Source organism: Haemaphysalis longicornis, unplaced genomic scaffold (assembly GCF_048455015.1).
Source record: "Haemaphysalis longicornis isolate Haplotype H1 unplaced genomic scaffold, Haemaphysalis longicornis Haplotype H1 scaffold_6, whole genome shotgun sequence".
Classification (NCBI taxonomy): domain Eukaryota; kingdom Metazoa; phylum Arthropoda; class Arachnida; order Ixodida; family Ixodidae; genus Haemaphysalis; species Haemaphysalis longicornis.
In genome coordinates this window covers 34,626,497-34,648,733 of record NW_027526407.1, presented here as the reverse complement: position 1 = coordinate 34,648,733, position 22,237 = coordinate 34,626,497, and the positions used below count along the sequence as shown (strand labels likewise).

The 22,237-nt window shown below is 47.6% G+C and overlaps 1 protein-coding gene across 1 annotated transcript in view; it reads right to left on the bottom strand.

Annotated features, from left to right (window-relative positions):
• Positions 1-22,237, bottom strand: part of LOC144141485 (uncharacterized) — a 140,494-nt gene that overhangs the window by 77,732 nt on the left and 40,525 nt on the right. Inside the window, exon 4 of the mRNA XM_077673041.1 lies at positions 14,232-14,456. Within this exon, the coding sequence (XP_077529167.1) occupies positions 14,232-14,456 (225 nt within the window). The remainder of the gene's footprint in view (positions 1-14,231; positions 14,457-22,237) is intronic.

Below are 22,237 nucleotides of genomic sequence, written 5' to 3'. Positions count from 1 at the left end.
GTTCGGCGCCAGGTAGGCTAATCGCGGACGACTGCTATTAACTGCAAAAGTGGTATTTGTTCGTAATAAAGGTCCGCCTTATCCAATATTTGCTTTACTTTGTTGAGTATTGGCATTAATATTGTTACGAGGATATAAGAGGGAAGGAACACAATGTATTTACGCTATTCCAGTATTTACTGCAGACAGCACAGCAAGCCGGAATCTGACGTGATCCTCGTCTTCCTTCACGAGCCCAAAAATGTCCCTCGTCGTCGTCGTCGTCATTCACTTCACCGACGGGTAACATAACCCCCCGGGACGACGCGCCGTCCCGGCGCACTTTACAGAGCTGTTAGGTTGGGGGGGCAAACATATGGCTTGAGCCGGACAACATGCACAATGTCTGTTGGAGGATGGGCAGGCGAGGACTGGAGTGGGGATATCTCGTAAGTCACATCAGTGACTTGGCGCACGACTCGATAGGGGCCTGAGTAGCGAGGAAAGAGTTTAGCGGAGAGGCCCACACGACGCGTAGGTGTCCACAGAAGCACTAGGGTATCTGGATGAAATTTGGCTGTGGAACGGTGCTTATCGTAGCGAAGCTTGCTGGAGGCCTGGGATGTCGTAAGACGGGTGCGTGCAATTTGACGAGCCGCGTCGGCCTTGGCGATGACGTCGCGGGCATATTCAGTGGGGCTTGCCGCCGAGGGAATCAAAGTGTCCAATGGCAGGTTGGGGTGTCGCCCGTAGAGTAGGTAAAATGGGGAATACCCCGCAGTGTGGTGGCAAGAGGAATTGTACGCGAAGGTCACGTATGGCAGAGCCCCGTCCCAATCACGGTGGTCGGGGGAGACGTACATAGATAGCATGTTGGTCAAGGTTTGATTGAGTCGCTCTGTTAAGCCATTCGTTTGAGGATGGTAAGCGGTTGCCAATTTATGTTTAGTTGAGCACGAGCGGAGAATGTCAGCGATCACTTTGGAGAGGAAGTAGCGGCCACGATCAGTAAGCAGCTGCTTAGGGGCTCCGTGGACGAGAATGACGTCGTTGAGCAGAAAGTCTGCGACGTCGGTGGCGCAGCTGGTAGGAAGGGCACGGGTGATGGCATACCGGGTCGCATAATCAGTGGCCACCGCAACCCACTTGTTACCTGCGGTCGACGTAGGGAATGGCCCCAAGAGGTCGAGACCTACTCGGAAGAATGGTTCGGACGGCACGTCCAATGGTTGAAGTGGCCCAGCTGGGAGAGAAGTTGGTGTTTTGCGGCGTTTGCAGGTGTCGCAGGCGTTAACGTAACGTTTCACAGCACGGTATAAACCCGGCCAAAAGAAACGACGCTTGATACGGTCATAGGTGCGAGCTACGCCAAGATGTCCAGCTGTGGGATGATCGTGGAACTGTTGAAGTATGTCTAGGCGAAGTTGTTTTGGTACGACCTGTAACAGCTCAGGTCCATCGCAGGAGAGATTTCGTCGGTATAGAGTACCGTCTTGGAGGTGATAAAGGCGGCACGATGGTTCCGAGAGGTTAGAGGAGAGAGTGTCGATTAGGGACCGTAAGGAGTCGTCGCGGCGTTGTTCATCGGCCAAATGGTGCAAATCGGAGATGGCGAAAACGACGGCGTCGGTGTCATGGCAGCTGATGTCGGGCTGATCGACGGGATAACGGGACAAACAGTCTGCATCTTGGTGTAATTTTCCAGATTTGTGCACAACAGAGAACGTGTACTCCTGGAGACGCAGAACCCAACGTCCGAGGCGGCCAGTAGGATCTCGTAACGACGAAAGCCAGCAAAGTGCATGGTGGTCAGTGACCACAGAAAAATCTCGGCCGTATAAGTACGGGCGGAATTTAGCTACGGCCCACACAAGAGCCAGGCATTCGCGTTCAGTTATTGAATAGTTGCGCTCCGAGACAGAGAGAAGGCGGCTGGCATAGGAAATCACTCGGGTGTGACCGTCCTGTTGTTGAGCGAGGACAGCTCCGATACCGTAGCCGCTTGCATCTGTGCGGAGCTCCGTAGGGGCAGAAGGGTCAAAATGTGCCAAGATGGGAGGTGTGGTTAGCAGGGTGATAAGAGTAGAGAAAGCGTCTGCTTGCAGAGGTCCCCAAGAAAAGGGAACGTTCTGTTTCATTAGGTCCGTTAGGGATCGGGCAACATCGGCGAAGTTCTTAATGAAGCGCCGAAAGTAAGAACACAGCCCGACGAAGCTGCGGACATCTGTCGCAGACATAGGTTGGGGAAAGTCTTTGACGGAACGGATTTTAGCAGGGTCGGGCTGAATGCCAGTGGCATCAACGAGATGACCAAGGATGGTAAGCTGTCGCCGTCCGAAATGGCACTTTGATGCGTTAAGTTGAAGGCCGGCGGCACGAAATATCTCGAGAACTGCGGAGAGGCGCTGAAGATGGCTTTCGAAGGTTGGTGAAAAAACAATAACATCATCTAGATAGCACAGGCATGTATGCCACTTAAGGCCATGAAAGAGCGAGTCCATCATTTGCTCGAAGGTTGCTGGCGCATTGCATAACCCAAAAGGCATGACTTTAAACTGGTAAAGTCCGTCTGGCGTGATAAAAGCGGTTTTCTCTCGGTCCACTTCGTCCACAGTAATTTGCCAATACCTGAACGCAGGTCGATCGATGAGAAATATTGAGCACCATGAAGGGAATCGAGGGCATCATCGATGCGGGGCAACGGGTATACGTCTTTTTTGGTTATCTTATTCAGGTGCCGATAATCCACACAGAACCTCCAGGTGTTGTCTTTTTTCTTCACTAAGACGACGGGCGACGCCCATGGACTAAACGAGGGCTCGATAATGTCCTTAGCGAGCATTTTGTCAACTTTCTGTTGAATAACTCGGCGTTCGCTTACAGACACACGGTATGGGCGTCGACGGATAGGGGTCGCTAGGCTCAGGCAGCCTAGCGACCGTCTGCTAGGCTGCCTGAGCGATGTTTGGCAAAGTGTGAGCATGTCCACACAAGGTCTTCGAGATCTGATTTGGCATCAGTGTTGCAGTAGGGGCACCCTGGGTGTGTTTTGGGACGTTTTGCCTTTTCCGGGTAATGGAGGAGCGGAGCCTGCATCTGCGCATAGCTTGTTAAAGAAAACGTCTTCGGAAGCGAGCAAGCTCAGGTGCTTAGCGCACAAAGAGTTTGCAACACCAAGAAAGCAGTCATCCCATTTGACTCTCCAACTCTCCCGGAAGTTGTGAAGTACTAACGTGTAATTGTCAAGGTAATACCTGCTCCCCAATGCAACTGGGATATTGCAGTTTGACACAAGGAGGGAAGATTCAAAAACATGGCCCACAACGACGCGCCTGTCACACATGTCGCAAGAACCATGGTAGAACCCAGTAACGTGGCCACACCCTTATAGCGATGCATGCAAAACATCGGTCACACAGCAGTCAGCCCGAAAGTTGCACGCCGTACAAAAGAGCCATTCAACACAACAGGTAACGAAGCAGACCGTGGTATTTCTTGGCCTAACAAAGTGGTACACTCCAGAGCACTGCGGCCAATGACCGAGAGCTCCCCATAACCCCCGAGCAAGGTCATTAATTCACGTCCTCGACCAATCAGTCAGCACAGAAATCTTTGTTAAACTTGCCTCTTTACGCAAGGCAGTTCAATAACACAGGATAAAAATTCATGAACTCAAAAAGACCCTTGGGCAAAAGACAAAACCCACACCTCCAACCGAATCGCAGTCCATACCTTCAAAACGTTCTTAAAAATGTATCTGAGCCTCACTTTTAAACGTACGCCCACATCTCAGCCCAGAATCGACCCTGAGCTCAAGGTATTGCTCTAGGCTATCCCATCGGGTTTTCAGAAACAACAGACCGCTAGACAAGAAGACGTCAAAACTTGTACCCTTATAAAATCTCATGTAACGCAAACAGACCAATGGTACAGACGCAATGGTACAGACCATCACAAGTCAGCTACCGCAGCCAGAGCCCTAGAATAACCACCTCGCAAACGGCAACCACGTACAAATGCCCAAGGTAAATTTTGTCTGCAGCCACTGTATTAGAAAGACACTGTCGAAGTTTTCCGTCCAATTCGCCAATATTACTGAAGTAGATTCAACAGCCCAAACCACTTTGTATTGTCGTTCAGCAACACCGAGGCATTCCTAAGATCAATTGATGTATTACGTGATTCGACCCTGTAATACATGCAAGCCAAAGCGCCCCCGCAACTGTACCCCTCCAGCACCAGGGTACTCCCTAATATTGTATCGAAAAGAAATCCAATGTCATCAGATTAAACTCCATACACTTATGCTGCAGCCCACGAAATAGTAGTAATCACGGCAGACTTTCGAATGGCCGAAGTGTTCGTGTCGCCTCGACTTACTTCAAGCCGATAACTGGATTTCTTGTCAGATCTCCTAAATAATCACCAATTTCTTCCTGCAATATCCTGCCACATAGACCATAATTGGAGGAGACTTCAACGCCAGAAACACAGCGTGGGGCTACGGTGCTACGAATTCTCGAGAAAGAACTGTCCGAAGAAACGATGGAGAGGAACAATCCGGGGCTGTTAAATGACCCCATTGAAGCTACAAGAATAGGACTGCACTCTTTCCAGGAGGACGCCTGTTCATACTCCACCTTTGCGTCTTCACGGCTAGTAGCTACGTGGAATAAATTCGACACCAGTTCGACACTTTTCAATATCAATTTTTTTTATGGTAAGCGACTCCGCACCGCAAAACAGTTTGAACTAACGAACAGGACCACCTTGTGTGAAATTCTCAACGCATAATCCAACACAGAAATGGTGTTTTCTTCAGTCATAATGTGTATTCAGAGTGCTCCGAAAACATCAAAAGAGCCCACCGCCAACCTGTAGAACCGAGCTAGACACCCAACTCGTACATACTGGTGACTCTGGAAACGCTACTTCGACCTAGTGAAACTGCGGTACACACCAAACTGATTCATAAATATCAGATATAATATGCTAATAACACTGGAAAGCACGATGCTCAACTTAGGCAAAGAGCACAAAGTGTTCAAGCTTTGGCGTACCTACACAGGCATTACAGGAGAACGGAAATATTGCTTTCCTCTCTTCTACATGCTAGCGTTCAGCAACACCCTAGATATTGTCGAATGGGCGATTATTACAACCATTTTCCCTTAACCAAGTACGCCTGCCAGCATGAATGCCCAAATTACACTCGGAGGACCCACCTTTACAACCATGGCTGCACTTTGCACTGCCATCAGTCAAAGCAAGGTGCAATTGTCCCTACAATATGACTGGATCACGTTGCAACACATCTGTCACTTCCAGGGGCCTCTTTTTGGCCGTATAAATAATTCCCAGAACACGGTTGAAATTCTTCACACCTTGAAGCCATCCGTAGTTAACCTAATTCCAAAGCTTGGAAAAACCCTTCTGTCATCTGCAACCTTCAGGCCACGTACCTAACACCCGCATTATGTAAACTGATAGAAAGCCTGAATAAAAACCGGCTACAATACCACATGGAATATGTGAATCCGTGTTTTAACCAAGCCTAAATGGCTTTCGCTTGTACCTGGGAACACACGATTTGGCTCTGCCCCGTATTACGAGTAATCCACAAATCCCGGTCGACTGCGTACTTCCTAAAACGTTCTCACTGTAGACCACCGGGAAGCTTTCGACAGAGTAGATAAAATACGATTTGGACTGTAGTGGCTCAAGCATTTCCTAGCAAAAAAAAGCACTACTTTGGATCAGTAACTTTCTCCACAACTGACCCAGCAGCCCGCTTTCAGCAGCATGCTTCCTTCATGGCTACCAAGTACTTACTACAATGACAAAGGTGTTCTGAAAGAATCTATATTGCCGCGAACCATAAATTGTGTTTGTTTATTTATGATTTGTTTTTAACACCTAGCTTCGCCGGTCTGTGTTATCTGTGTCCCAAGTGAAGCACACGTTCCATTCTTTATTTTTATCATGTTAGCTGTTTTGATAGAGAGAGCGCTTCGAACTAACATCAACAGCTTACCATAATCTTCTTTGATCTACAGTGTTCTGGATGTAAATAGATGGTTCGGGAAACACTCGCTCCCAAAGATATCCCGCAGAGCAGACGCTGCGGTTTTCGATTCGCCGACACTCGCCTAAGCCCTCGAACTAAGCCCTCGTCAAGCCGCCAAGCGAGAGCAACTTGTGTCAGTCGCCCGCAGCAAGGTCTTCAGCCAGAGTTTGGACTACTTTCAGATAACTTGAAGAAAGAAGACGTCGTGAAAACCACCATGATTACGTCGTAAAAACCACCCTTGCACGTCGGAAGAAAAGAAGTTACGCGTCGTAATGCGTGGTGTGAAGGAGGAACGGTTTGTTGGACTTGTCTGCAATCAGCCCAAAACGGTCGCCGAAATCGCGATCGAAGCCAGCACCATTTAGAAAGCCCTTGAAATGCGTGCTACGCAGTATTACAGCAACTGTGTTGGCACGGCCAATGCGAATTCTGTCGACAGCATGCGGATTACCGAACATAGCATACGCGAGACTATCCGCGCAAAAGTGAGGGAGGAGCTGAGTAGACTTCTCCAAATGCCGCCACAACCACAAGTCGGTTCCCAAGCGCTGGGAACTTCAAGGACGCCAAACGCACCCCGCGAGCCGCAAGCTATGATCTACGCGGCTGCTGTACGTCGACCTCGACCTGCGTCCTATCGTCACGAGGCTCCGTACCCTCTATCCGGACCGACCACCTGCGGTACAAACCCCCGCCCCAAGGAAGACCGACGTGCAGCGAACGCCCGATAATCATCCGCTCTACTACCACTGCGGATAAGCCGACCACATCCACCGCCGCTGCCCCTACAAGAGGCTCGGTTTGCGGGGGTTCTCCGTCGACGCGCCTCGCCCCCGACCGGGTCAGCGCCCTTCTGAGATAGAAGAATACCTGTCCAACACCAGCCGTTGAGCAGCCCGTTTGAACCATTCGCCATCACCCTACCCTTACCAGACGCCGAACCACCGTATCAGTGCTGGCTTGGCACGTGGAAAATCCCCCAGCTCACGCGGAGGAAACAAAAGGCAGCTACTTTTGGAGGTGAAGTTGCACAACGGTGAAAAAACGAAAACCCTCCAACGATGCTAGGATTTGCCGAAGGCTGAAACTCACAAAATACTCACATCCCGACGACCCGACCTAACCCTGACAAGTCTCCCGAACACGACGACAGCCACACGGCCCGACGCGTACCCGACATGACCGAGACTGCCACTGAGAAGACGACGACAACGACGACGCACAGTACCCGACCATCAACACGCACAAACCGAGATGCGACGCCCCGATGCACCCGGAATTCGAAGAAGGCGGCATCCGACGTCAAGGTGTCCATCGACGGCTTTGATGTAGTCGCCCTTATAGACATGGGAGCCGACTACTCAGTGATGAGCGGCGGATCATTCGCTTCTAAGCTCAAGAAAGTTCGACCAGATGTAATGGTCCACACATACGCACAGCGGGAGGCCATCTCATAGCGCCAAGTGGAACGCACACATCACCGGTCACCATAGACGGCACCATGAACGCTGCCGCTTTCGTCATTTTGCCTTACTGCTCCCGCGACGTAATTCTTGGAATGGACTTCTTGACGGACAATGGTGCAATATTTGATCTACAGGACAAGTCGATAACTTTTTCTTACGATCACTCCATGACACCGGAACCGAACGCCGATGATCATGTCACCCTGCCACCAGGCGAAAGCTTGATGATCACCGTATACTGTGAACATGCTGCTCCTGACGTCGACGCTATCATAGAGAGTGACCAAACGTTGCTTCTCAACCGCGGTATCACCATCGAAAAAGGCATTGCGCGCTTTAAACAATGCAAATACCACGTTTTGTTTACCAAATTTGCGGAGGAGGACCAGCATCAAAACAAGGGCGCTGCAGTTGCGTTCCTCAAAGAAATGCAAGAAGGCAAGTGATCGCAGTCGCAAGCTTTGCACGGGCACGCGCAGATGCTTCCAAGCTTCCGCATCTTTTCGACGTGAACCCGGTGCTGCCGCAACAAAATCGAAACAAATTACTGGATTTCCGGCGTCGCTACAGGGAGTGTTTTTGTCAAACTCAAAAGTACGTCAGACACCCCTAGCTAAGCACCCAATTACAACCAAAGATGGAGCCCGACCTACCCGACAGTTACCGTACCGTGTCTCTTCACACGAGCAGGAAGCCATCCGGACTCAAGTCGATGACATGCCCAGCGTTGACATTTTACAGCCGTCGAAAAGCCCCTTGGCCTGCGCTGGTCGTATTGGTGAAGAAATAAGACGGCACATTAAGGTATTCTGCTGACTTCCAGCGACTGAACGAAATCACCAAAAAGGACGTCGACCCCCTGCCATGAATCGAGGACGCCCTCGACCACCTCTGCCAGGCGAAGGGCTTCTAATCGATGGCTGGATCTAATGACAGGCGACTGGCAAATACAAGTGGACGAGAGAGACAGAGACAAGAGCGCATTTATGCCCCGATGGCGTTTACGCGTTCAAGGTGATGCTGTTCGGGCTGCGCACGTCACCAGCAACCTTTCAAAGAGTCATGGGCACCATGCTAGCTGGTCTGAAGTGGCATACCTGCCTCGTATACAGCGATGACGTTATGGTATTCGTCCAGTCTTCAGACGAACACCTTCCAAGGTTGGAGTCTGTACCAGAGGCCATCCGTGTGTCGGGGTTAATGCTGAAGCCTGTAAAGTGCCGCTTTGCGTACAAGGAACAGGCGTTTTTGGGCCATGTCGTCGACGACGCGGGAGTCCTGCCTGACCCAACAAAAACGTCAGCCGTAGCGAACTTCCCAAGACCGATAGACAAGTACGGCGTTCAAATATTTCTTGGACTCTGCGCACACTAACGGCTCTTTGTTGCAAATTTCGGATGCAGTGTAGAGCCACTAACGCGCTTGACGAAAGATAGCAGCCCTGTCAGCTGGAAAACGCCCAAGAAAAAGCATTCTGCCAGCTCGAACACTGACTGCAAAGCCCGGCCGTGCTGGATCATTTCGACGAAAACGCCGAAACAGAAATGCATACGGATGCCAGTGATGTAGGATTGGTTGCCTTTCTCGTTGAAAGGCAAAGCGGTTGCGAAAAAGTTATTGCTTTTGCGAGCCGTAGTTTGTCGAAGGATAAGAAAAACTACTCAGCCTCCGAGAAAGAGTGCACCGAGGTTATACGGGCCATTTGAACATTTCGCCCATACGTGTGTGGTAGACCGTTCCCTGTTTTGACAGACCACCGTGCGCTGTGTTGACTCGCCATTTTGAAGGACCCCTCTGGCCGTAATGGGAGGTGGAGGTTGCGCGCGCAAGAGTTCCACGTTACAATTGTCCATAAATTCGGCAGTAAACACTCCGACGCCGACTGCCTGTCTCTTTCCCTGCATTCTTCGGAGTCGTCGCGGAAAGCGATCTAGCCGCCCAGCAGCGTGCCGACCCCGAGTTACACATCATGATCCACTACCTCGAAGGACGCAATGTCGCCGCGCACAGGGTCTTCAAACAGAACTTACCAGCATTATGTAATACTGCCTCCCCCCTTATGTAATACCCCGCAAGGGGCCTTTAAGGGTTCAATAAATGATGATGATGATTCAGCGTGAAAACCTCCATCCTCGTGAAGACGAATTTCTGCATCGGAACGACAATGAATTATCTTCTTGTGATCCCTAAAGACCTTCGTGACGACATTTTAGGAGCATGCCACGACGATCTGTCTCCCGGACATCTTGGCACAGCTCTCACTAATGAAAAAATTAAGACGAAGTACTACTGGCTCCACATTGCCTTCGACGTCACCCACTACGTCTGGACCTTCCGTGACTACCAGAGACGAAAAACGCCACCGACGAAACGCGACGCACTTCTGCAGCTGATCGCCGTCGCAACGATGCCCTTCAAGCAGATTGGAATAAACCTTCTGGGCCCGTTCCCTACGTCATGATCCCAGAACAAGTTGAGTGTCGTAGAGGCATACTACAGACGCGCGACGCAGAGACGCCGCTCTTCAGAGAGAAAGTGTACAAGAAGTCGCCAAGTTCATCATAAACCAAGTTGTGATGCGACATGGAGCCCTTGAAGTCCGATTCGGGGACTGCGGAACGGTCTTCACTGCGGAGCTTATGCAAGGACTCATACGCTACAGCAACACGGATCACCGAAGGACGACGGCTTACCACCCCCAAACGAACGGACTTACCAAACGTCTGAACAAGACGATTGCGGATATGCTGTGTATGTACGTCGACGTGGAACATAACATCTGGAACGAAGTACATCCGTATGCCACGTTTGCGTACAACACGGCTATCCAGGAAACTACGCAGGCGACACCAATTCAGCGTGTGTGCGAAAACGACCGACTACGATGCTTGACGCCATGCCTCCCCACGTAGAAGACGATGACCTCAATGCCGACGACCAAGGATACCTTCAGTGTGCGGAGGAGGCCCGCCAGCTCGCTCCGGTGCGCTCAACGAACCAGCAGATGGTGTATGGCGGACGCTACAACCTTGGACGCCGAGACGCCGAGTACCGCGCAGGAGATTGTGTGCGGGTTTGGACTCCCACCCGACGACGTCCACTCAGTGAGAAGCTTCTACGACGGTATTTCGGAACCTACTGGATTCTGCAACGTATTGGCCAACTTACCTACGAAGCTATCTCGGATGGTGATTCCGGAACATCATGACGACGCACGCGGCCCGAACTCGTCCACGTGGTTCGCTTAAAACCTCACAACGACAGGTAACTGATGTTCGCGTTTGTTTGTTCGGACTGCCGTTTTATTGTAGCATCGGGTCGATGCATTGTTAGAGGGGTGGTAATGCCGCGAACCATGCATTGCATTTCTTTAATTTTTTTTTATTTTCACCACCCTGCTTTGCTGGTCTGTGTTATCTGTGTGCCAAGTGAAGAGCGTGTTTTATTCTTTATTTTTATTCCGCACGTGTTATCTGTTTTGACAGGGAGAGAATTTTGGACTTACGTCTACAGCTTAGAATAACCTTCTAAACTTCAGTGTTCTGGATGGAATTTGATCGTTCGAGAAACATTAGCGCCCAAGGATAAATTCCCACAGTGTCGTGTTTGTCTACGTGACAATATCCGGACCAGTACTCTTCCACATCGTCCTGGTGAAGTTAGCCAAAAGTCTAGAACACGAAACATCAGCCCGCTGCGCAATCTATCATGACAATAGCACGTATGGATGGAAGGCAGAGACCACTAGTCAACATACGACTTGCTGGATAAACTGCTTCAGCGGTGAACAGATTTGAAAGAAGCATACCGAATCTCGGCCTAGAACTCGCCCTTGGTAATAAAACATTGGCCGCGTAACTGCTCATTTCATTGCAAATGCCGTCAAAAGACGATAGTCTTTACCGGCTTTTGCGAAGTAAATGACTCCCTTCGCTTTCCTTCTCACCTCTCATGTTGTTCCTCTTGCGTAGCGCTCCTTCCAAGGTAAAGACGCGAAATGTTTGCTTAAATCAGTTTAAATTTCCCGCGTTCCACTGCTCCAAACCGGGTGCCTCGATGCGAACGCTGCCGTACGGCGAAGACGAGTGTTAATCGAGGCGCCCTACTTCAACGTTTATAGAACCGCGTTTCCCTACTCCACGTGCGTTGCAAGCAGAACGTGAAACCTATCTAGTGGAACCTTGCGTAACTGTTGTCGGTTGATTTCTTAAAATGCCGCCAGAAGCTATAGTGGCGCGGGCGACAGCAGGTGGCGGTAGAGTGAATTCTTTTTCTGCAGTTGATGAAGTATTTAATTTCGCAAAAGTCAAGCATGTTTGATTTTACATAAAGGAAAACTGCAAATATCACTTCTGTATTGATTTGTTTCCTCATATTTGCTTAATGTCTTGTTCTTCTTCAACAATGTTGACAAGTATGAACCTTACACCGGACATAGACGGGTAGATGTAGCTGTGACTATATAAGACTATTGCGCAGGCATTGTTTTGCTTTCGCCGGGTGGCTGAATCGAGTCACAGACAGACAGACGGACAGACAGACATACAGACAGATATACAGACAGACCAACATTTCTGGGTTCAACTAGCCCGAGAAAGACTATTGGAGAACACTGTCTGAATTGCACATGGCCATCTACGCCTCCTCGGTCTCTCGCTTGGCAGTCGTAAGAGACCTAACGTATCGGTAAATCAAATGCGACAGAAATGAAAACCCATGCTTAAAAATAGCCCAAGAAGAATAACAAATATGGTGGCCTCGGGTCAACAGACAAGCCCCTCCATGTTACCTACAGTTGCAATCGGGACGCTCGCACATGGTCTTCATTCTAAAACCTCAACAAGACGAAGTGACAGTGCGTACGTGTTGACATTCGCCCACCATTCGAACGGTTCAGAGGACGCTTACGCAACCGGTGCACGTAGACAGCCGGTAGCTCTGTATTGAGCTAAGCCCACGGGGCATAACCACGGACCTTCTTGCACCTGCAAGAATTGCATCTACACGTAAAGAAGCCAAACGTTGGTCCTTTACAAAAACAAGGCTTAGAATTGCTTGCTTTACGAAAAACAAACCTTTAAAACCTTGCTTAACGAAATACAAGGTTTAACTTTGATTTTGAGGAAGGACGCTAAAATTGAGTAAATATTCACGTAACGGCTTGCCGTTCTCATTATTTCGGATATTGAGCCAACAATGATGTTATTTTAGGGGCGTTAGAAGGGACTGCCACGGTTGAACCACCTCAATTCATGAACGAACTACTCATATTGTACTGTTCATTACTAGACCGCGGAATACAGATACGGCTTGAAATCGTTCTTCAATGTTGTTACAAATGAAACGGCAATTTGATAAACCACACAAACTCAATTTTTTCGCCGTAAATAAATGAAAAGGTAATTTAATAATGCTGGCACTCATTATTCACAGCTCTCGTGAAGTTCCTAAGACGAGAACATTAACCAAACGCTATTTTATCCTGCCCTACTTGGCAGTAGTGTCATCCAAAATTGTTATGACACACTCTTAACGAAAATATTGGGCTGTGAAACATCTAAATAATGGCATGTATGCCAAGCGCATTACGATTCCTAATAATATAAAATATTTCTTTGGGACGCCAGCACGTCCTACCCATGAACGAAATCAATTGGTAGCCTCAGAAGCTATCAGCCAAAACTTACTAACGGGAACAGGTACGTCCTCGGGAGGCAGTACCTATTCCGCAGACACATTGGGTTTTGCTAAAGGAAGTTAATAGTCTCGTAGAGTTAGACACCCGATAAATAAAATGGTTACTGAATTTCGAGTTCATAAATAAACGCCGAAAAAAAGGTTGCAACGGCAAAAATAGATTCCAAAAAACATTAGGGCTTCAAGGCATCACCAAACAAAATGCGCTATATTATGCACCACGAACATTATCCTGATCAGCTACTTAAGGACGTATCGTACAGTACTCTGAAAACTACTTCATTGTGGTTTAGGAAGCTCGCCTGTTGAGTACGACGCTCTAGAAACTGTGGGTATGTGTACCTAAGTACAGATCACATGAACCAATAATGATTGTGTACTAAAACGAGTTTCCGGCGAACACTATTGCCAGAATATATACTCGTAAACGTGATATACAGTGCCAGAAGAGTCAAAGCAAGATGACATGCTTGCATTGCGTAAGAATACAGCGGACATCACAATTTTAGAGTCATATCTTACGGTGGGACCCTGCGTGGACCCACTGTGGCTGTAAGGTCATTTACTTTAACTTCATTGCAGACATTGAAACCGACCATCTATATCTTGCATGGTGTTGGAGAGAAATGACAAAAGAAAGCTGGCCAACGGCCACAATTCAGTTTATCTATAGTGAAAAACCAAAAATGGCAGGCCAATTGTTTTTTTTGTAAGCATTACAAATTTACATTACAAATTTGTAAGAAATAAATGTCCATGATTTTAATGCTAACAATATTTGTACCGCGTCTCATTAGGCTAGACGTACGATGCACTGCCCACGCTGAGGCCAGCCCCACGCATGCCACCCGTAACAGTTCCTCCAACGCATGCTCATCAACAACTATCTATACACCGCGACCTCCTCCTAAACCACATCCAAAATGTGCGCAAAAAACACCCACTAAAAATTAATCAACGCGAAATAACAAGAGTGCCTTGTATATTCTCTTGTTTGTTCATAGTAGTATTAGCAGTACCTGGACTGACTCCGCTGGTGCTTGGTCTGGTACCTTCGCTCGAGACAACACCAAGAAGAGCACCCCTGCCCAGACTTCCAACAGAATCTGCAGTATTGGTGATGGAGCTCCCTCCGATGTGTCTTCCAATGCTTGATGCCGCACTTGTTGAAGCGCCGGTCGCCAAGAGAAATCCCCTAGCGGCCAACTGACCATTTTGTAGTAGGCTTTGTTGAAGTTGTTGCCCTGGATTGAAGACGAGATGGCTAATATGAAAAAGCAAAACTGGTTGCTACAGGAGAAGAACTTTGTTTTAACAAAATAGAAAAAAACACTAATTTGGTAGCCACACGTAAAAGCACAAGATTAACAGCATTCACAATGTTGAAAGATGAAGACAGGTGATGTAAAGCTGTTTCACGTTAAAAGGCGGTGTTCCTTTGTTATCAGCGACAATACCTGTGAAGATTGCCCCAAATGGATCAGCTGACATCTAGTGTTAAAGTTGCCATTTTAATGGTAAGAGCTGATTTTATTGCCTCCATCACGACTACCCTTTTGTCGTACTTGGCTTCATACCAATGTAATGAGAAATCCAGTGCTGTATTTTTGAGAGCGGGCAGTACTCCTTCGACGTCCACTACTAATAGGGCACAGAGGACGAATCCTTACACTGGCTAGAACCAGATTGCCATGATCTAAACATCCCCCGGACAAATATACCCGGTAAAATGTACGTCATCTGTAACTTCTGCATGCCCCTTTACCAAATGGCCTGCTCTGAAGCCCGTAAGATTTTTATGAATGAAGAACAAAGAATATGCACGGTGCTTCCTACCTGTCGGCCAGTTGGCTACTGCGCCGGCAACAAGACTCATGCATACGCGCACTTATGAGTGGCAGTACGCATTGCTTCACTTCCTCTCCGTGGATATTAGGCAATTGCAAAAATAAATTTCAAAGTTGCGCTATGCATGAGTGATTCCTTCACTTTGTATCCGAAACCGTTTATAAAAATAAAAACATTTCCACTCAACAAGACACCGTTCGCAGTACAGAGCAGGAATTCACCAGAAGGACTGTGTAACCTCTGTTGACTAGTTTTAATATAACCCTGGCTTTGACACCGAAATACTCAAGACGGGGCCCCGCAGCCCGATAAGGATACACTCGATGGAGGTTTCATGATATTGGGGTAATTATACGAACGCACACTCATTATGCTTTTACTATGTTATATTATTCTGTTTCTATTTGCGGCCTAGCAACGGCAGTCTCTGTGGCAACAGCGGAGCGCGACGATCACTCACAACACTCGCATTTGAGTAACTTCTGCATCTGTGGCACAGTAGGGTAGACAGCTACGTAACACGAGAGACCCAAGTTCAACCCCGACCAGGGGAAGCGTTTATCGTTTCAAAGCGTATTTTTGGGTGCGTGACGCCATGGCTACGGAGAATATGTACCGTGAACCCGGACGAGCTATGACGACAAGCCGAGCTCCAAAAGTCCTGTTTACTTAAAACCGCTATTGAACCACTTTTGAAGTGCTATCGAAACAGTTGACGAACTCTTCGAGAGGAAACACCACCGTATAGCCGTCCCACGTTTCAGATACGCAAAGAAGATTGAAGATGGCAAGGATCGGCACCTAGAATAGCTGCTATGTTTTTCACTTTACGTGGTGAGTCTTTATAAAATTCTTCGCTTACGACAAAGCAAAGTCGAGGTTTAGGCATTTTATAAATTTTCTGTTGCAGGTATCATGGTTTAACCGCTGAGACGCTTTTATGCTTCATTTTTAATCAGCTGCGATCTTGAACAAAGTCGAGAAAGTTGATTGTCAGCGCAGATATATTTCCGACGCAAGCTTTCTGTTGCTCAAAGCATTCCCTTGTGCGACATGCTACAGAAACATGGGGCGCACTTTCTACAACGCCTCGGTGCGAGGAGCTGGTTAACTTCCACTCCTCCATCTTTAGGTGGATATGAGCATTTTTCGGGATTATTTATTAGGCTTTTTTGAATAACCGCAGTGTACTAGTGATTTTCTATTTACACACGGCGTGTTTTAGTGGACCTTACTGAACCAAAATGCCAATATTTGACACTTAACTTAGCGATATTTTGTAACAGCCATGATTATTTTCCCTGAGTGCAACAGGCCCCCTCAGTATCTAAACGGTAATAACCTCATTGTTTATTTTATTTTTGCCCAACTTCAAATAAAGAGTTGAAAAGACACTTGTTGTTTTCAAGCAAAGCTCTCTACCCCTATCTGCCAACGGTTCTTTCGTGGCGTGCGAGACAAGAAACTCCCAACGCTGCTGGGGATCGGGAGAGCGCTTTTCACTCACGCAGCAGAGAGTAGATGGCGAACGATGGGGCGCTATTACCAAGGGTTCCCCGCACGGAGGTTCCTCGCACTGGCGGGCGCGTCGGCGAGACGGCTTTGTCGTCTGGTTTAGCGAAGTTGTTTCGGCCTGTTTTTGCGCTGCTTCGAGTCCACTGCGCGCTTTCGCGCACGGCTTGATTAACCTTTTTCCAAAGCACCTGCTTGGTACCCGAGACCCGACGGGACTAAGTGGGCGTACGACAAAGGTACGTTAAGGATTTCTTTGCAGGGCTAGAAAACAAAATATAGATACCACATACAAGCATCTGGCCGCTGGAGAAACACTACCATTTGCGCACTGCTTGCCACGAATGGGACTCCGTATTCTACATTGGTGCATACCAATTCGGTTATGTTTTAAGAGGTATCACAAAATGCGAAACGAGAAACTGGATCTGATAAATAGCGATTTTTAAAGTTCCGTCAGCTTTCTTGCAATTCTCAAACTTAATAAACTAACTAGTTTAAATCAGTATAAATGGGAATCAATAGGCTCACATGCCAAATTGTTTGGGTGTCTGCGCCTGTGTAGCGCGGTGGTGTATTCCCGAGCTAGCACATCAGGATTGCTAGGTTCCGCTGTCTCACCCTTCGAAAGACGCTCCTCTCTGTTGTCTTGCCGCCGACGGACGACCGGGTTACTACGGCGGCGTCCGTCGTTCTAGCTCGGCTGTGCCCGACGCTACTGCGTTTGTAACGTTGCCCCCACGAATTCCAGGTAACGGCTGGCAGAATCTCTAGTTTCACTCTTTGTAGAGCCACGTGTGTTAATTGAAGGGACGCCGCTTTGGCAATTGTTGAGGGTGCTGTTTAAAACGGTGCTTTCTATCCACCTTCACAGCGTGGATGAGAGCCATTTTTATTGCCTGTTCTGTAAAGAGACCTGAAATATGCCTATCCGACTACTGTGATGCATAAAGACCAGCCTAGTCTGTGTTGAACAATCTTCTGGGTTAACAATTTTTTTCTTGATCAGTAAAATGCTGAGTTGGTGCAAAACACTTATACGTCCTACTAGAAGAGTGGTCGGCGCTTTCTTATCAAAAATTGGTTACCAAAATGCGTCAGTCATGTGGGACACGTGAAATAACAGCAGAAATACGGCATCTTGGCTCCTTTGGTAGGCGACGACCGCGCATGAGAATCGCCACGTTAAGGAACGGAGAAAATGCGCAGGCTCAGGCAGCGGCTGGTGGCCCTGCCACACCACTTCCAACCCACCGTGGTGGCGGCCCCTCCCGGCGACCTTCCAGGACCATACAAATAAAAACTCCGGAATTGTTTACGGCTGCTTTTTAACCCCAAAGCCCAAATAGCTGTTGAAGAAGATGATGACCAGCGTAAAGAAGATCAAAAAAGATGACCAGCGTAAACCCAAAAGTCACTTGGTGGGAGCGCAAAGTTTCCGTGTGTTGTTTGTACAGTCAGGCCTGCTCTAAATCTAATGCCATCGTTCTTACACGTCCTGCTAACTGGGCTGGTGCTCGGAGACCGGACCTGCCGTAAGAGAACATCTGTGTTATGAAGGCAGTGCTACACACGAGTACAGGACGCTCTTAAAATTTGTCTCCTACGTGGTGAGGTGTCACCAGTCCGCCCCTGCTGAGCATTTTGATTTCTGTTGTAAATCCGAAGCCTAATGCTTCTGGTGTTGTGCTCATGGTCTTTTTGAAATAAATAAATGGTTACTTTTCGTAGAAATTCAATCTTAGAGGCATTTAAAACCACCAAAAAGCAGTTCTTTTTGCGTGTGTGTGAATAACCCCGAGCATATCACCTGAAATACGTATGTTGGACGTTTCCATGAAGCATGTCAGCGTTTAAACTGCTGTATATGGAGGATAAAATTTTCGCACCTCTTCGTGTATGTCCCTCAATTCAGCTTTCCCTAAAATAAAGTTAAAGAAACGCTAGGACAATTATATATATATATATATATATATATATATATATATATATATATATATATATATATATATATATATATATATATATATATATATATATATATATATATATATATATATATATATATATATATATATAGGCAAGAACCTTCCGAAGTACCGAAACTGTCGCCATGCATCATACATATCAACGTCGTTGAAGAAAAGAAACTTTAGGCATATTTGAAAAAATAATACTACTACCCCACAGAGGCACCGTTCTTTTGAATATTACGGGCTAACCAGCGTCAAAAACAAGCGAGACACAAGTATTTACTAGGAAAACGTGTCTGCACGCGCGCTTATAAAAAAAGAAAAGACCCCAACGGGCGGAGCGCAAGCTGTTCGAACTCTAGAAAACGAAATTGACTTCAGCGAACCTCTATCGCATATATTATAAGAGGAGGAATAAAGAACAACAACAACAGCTTCAAATGGAGAGGATAGGGTGCTACAAAACAGGGGAGCAAAAAGATAATTATCTTTTGGAGATGTTTTCAGTGCAAAGTGCACATCCGTAGCGATGTTTTAGAGCTGCAATAACTAATTGTAGGTAATAGGATTGACACTGTTCATGCCGGCCTTTGGCGCTGTTTCCGCGCCGCTATTTACTTTTGGCAAACGTAACTTTTTATTTCCCGTTCGCCGCAGAACTGCGCCAATTCCCACCACCAAAGCAGTCACGACGGTGGTCAGAGAACTATTGTCAAAAATTATGGAGGGTGCTTACCACTTTCTACGAATATAAAGGGGATAGCTTAGTTGTACCCGTTTTCAACTGTTATAAAACTCGTTGAACCTACGGCGGTGCTCGTCACGGGATGACTAGCGCAATTTCTAACTTTGCACTTATCCCATCAGCCTCTTTCTGAAACAGCCCTTCTAAACTTATCGCTCTCGCTCGCCAGGCTGCCCATTTTTTTCCATCTTCGGTGCCGTCACGTTTCAAAGGCAGCTCGTTTGGCAGCTGCAGCAGAGTGGTACCTTTCTTCGGAGCTGGTGTTTTCTATTTTATTGCGAGAGATTCGCCACTTCTTTCAACGAACTTTCCCCCTGCACTCCTCTCGCAATGATCTTTTCCTTTCCTAGTGCGCGCTCTGGCTCGCACTTCTGCTTTTTTTTTACCGGAAGCCCTAGATCTCTATGTTTCCGGGAACGAGTTGCGTAGTATATAGCATCTTTGTGAAGCAAAAAAAGGGAACCCAAGCGTAGCGACGGCCGTAATCTCCCGTGCCACGGAAAAATTTTGAAGCATGTTTCAATGCAGCACAAGGCTTAGGTACAAACACTAATACGTCTGATGAAAGTTCTAAATTGCGCGCTTCTTGTTCACAGAATTAAATTGCGTTCGGATTTCTGTTTTTTTTATTTTGCCTTTTACTTGCATCGCAGCCATCCAGAACACTATTGTCCCATATGCCCATGATCGAACCCAGACGTTTCAGTACGACGGCGACGACAAGAAAGCCTCAACTCGCCGTTCTTCAGCGCACACGCACAGCGACGACGAGCGCAGTGCCCCGAGAAGTTCTTCTGCACAAAAAACGTGACGTGAGACAAGTGTGCAAGAACGCCAGTGTCACGCAAGGTGGTTGGCACAAATGGTTTCTTACCCGCCGCGGTGGCTCAGTGACTACGGCGTTGCGCTTCTGAGCACGAGGTCGCGGGTTCGATTCCCGGCCGCGGCGGCCGCTTTTCTGATGGAAGCGAAAAGCAAAAACGCCCGTGTGTACGAGATTTCGGCGCACGTTAAAGATCCCCAGGTGGTCAAAATTAATCCGGAGCCCTCCACTACGGCGCGCCTCATCGCCTGCGTTGCGTCGGCGCGTTAAACCCCAGTATCAACAAATGGTTTCTTGGATTAGTTATACCAGGAACTAGCTCAACTTAGTAAAAAATTATCAGTTATTCACTTGCCCATAATATTAACCTTCATTCTTGCCATGACACAATGATGCGGTGTGGCGTATGCAATCTCATCTGCGAGACTCCTCTTGTAACTTATCTACCCAGTCTCAAGGGGCCTGCTCCTGAAGGCACCCAGTCCGTCGCCGCAACCGGCGCCTCTTAGGCTTAGTTCTCAAGCTCAACGCTTTGCAAGGAATCTAAACTTCATTTTCTGCTCAAGGTGTCAAAGTTGTTGGCTCAGTAAATGCAGCCTAGGGGACGTTCCACAGCCATGTGAACCAGCTGCTTTCATTGATAAGCCTCAGGCTGTAAAACGTCGGTCGAACCGATTCGAACGTGTCGCTAGATTCGACTAGAAGAAACAGCGGCCAAAAACTTCGTAATGTCAACATTCTTTATAACGCGGACAACAGGACATTGTTTAAAAAGCACGAGATGGGTTTGACGGCGTGAACAGACTTCCGTGAAGAGCTTGACGCACATTTTCAAGTACAGAAGGCGTTCCCTTGCGATGTGATTTTTCGACTCCCGCATTCGAGAACCAAATGAAGGCGTTGCCGTATATGCCGAATATATGTCACGCCTGTTCTGGTGGCCTGATGTTGCGATGGCCCGAAAAAGAATTCCGCTACCTCGCGCCGTCGATAAAGGAGAAAATTTCGCCGGACGGGTGCGGATTCCTCCACAGACAATTAAGGTGTACACCAAGTAAGCTATGGAAATTGAAGGTGCTCTTCAAGAATGGTGTCACCAGCACAACAGGCTGCCCAGCAAGGCGTGCAGAAGCGTGACGATGGTGTCCGCCGTAAGCAAAAGCTAATGTAAGCGCGTGATCTCGTTCGCAATAAGAGTTCGGGAAATCGAAAGTGAGCTTCCCAAAGACGGAAGTCACTTTCTCATCTTCTTTCTCCGAAATCGGGTGCGAGGAACACTGACTGCCACTAGTCCCTGCGGTAGGTAGCGGATAAGAACTCCAAGTATATTTGACTTGTTGCACCCACGCCCGTCCCACGTCCGCCATATTTATGTGGTGTTGTGTTCGCTGCCGCCTGTGCCGCATTTCTGAAGGAGGCGGAAAGCGAAAACGCCAGTGTGTAGAAGATTTTGTTGCACGTGAATATCCCCAGGTGGACAAAGTTAATCGGGACCCTCCCACTACTGCCCGCCTGATCGCCTGTGTAGATTCGGCGTGTTAAACCCAATAATGAGTATCTGTGTGGTGCATATGAAAGGCACCAATCCGTCTGTGCTGTATGAAACGATGAAGCCCATACAGCGGATTGCATCAAACAAAGGCGTTGAATGCGTTGCGCAGACGGACGAAGATTTCCAGTGTGTTGACATTTTTGCAATCTCATTGGAGGCATACGTGTCATTCAATGGGTGTTGTGTATATTTTGGTGTATGCTGGAAAATAAATAAGGTGGTATATATTTGTTTATTAGGTAGCAGTCGAGTAGACTTTGCTGACAATAGTTCTCTTAAATTTACGAATCTATAGACTAGGATTTTCTGCGTTTCTAAACCAAAGGGGGAAAGCAAACTCTATTGTGTTTCTAAAGCAATAACAACAAAGGTTTTATGTCTGTTCTTTAGAAGAACCGACATAAAACTCAGTTTTTGACCCTCTTTCTTCCTAAGGCCACATACTGAAAATGGTATGTGTACTTTTCCGCTAAGAAAACTTGATATAACGATAACTCGCATAAAGAGGTTATCAAGGAATATTGATAATGCTCACACTTCTTTAAAAAATAAGCCCGTATACGCGTTTCGAA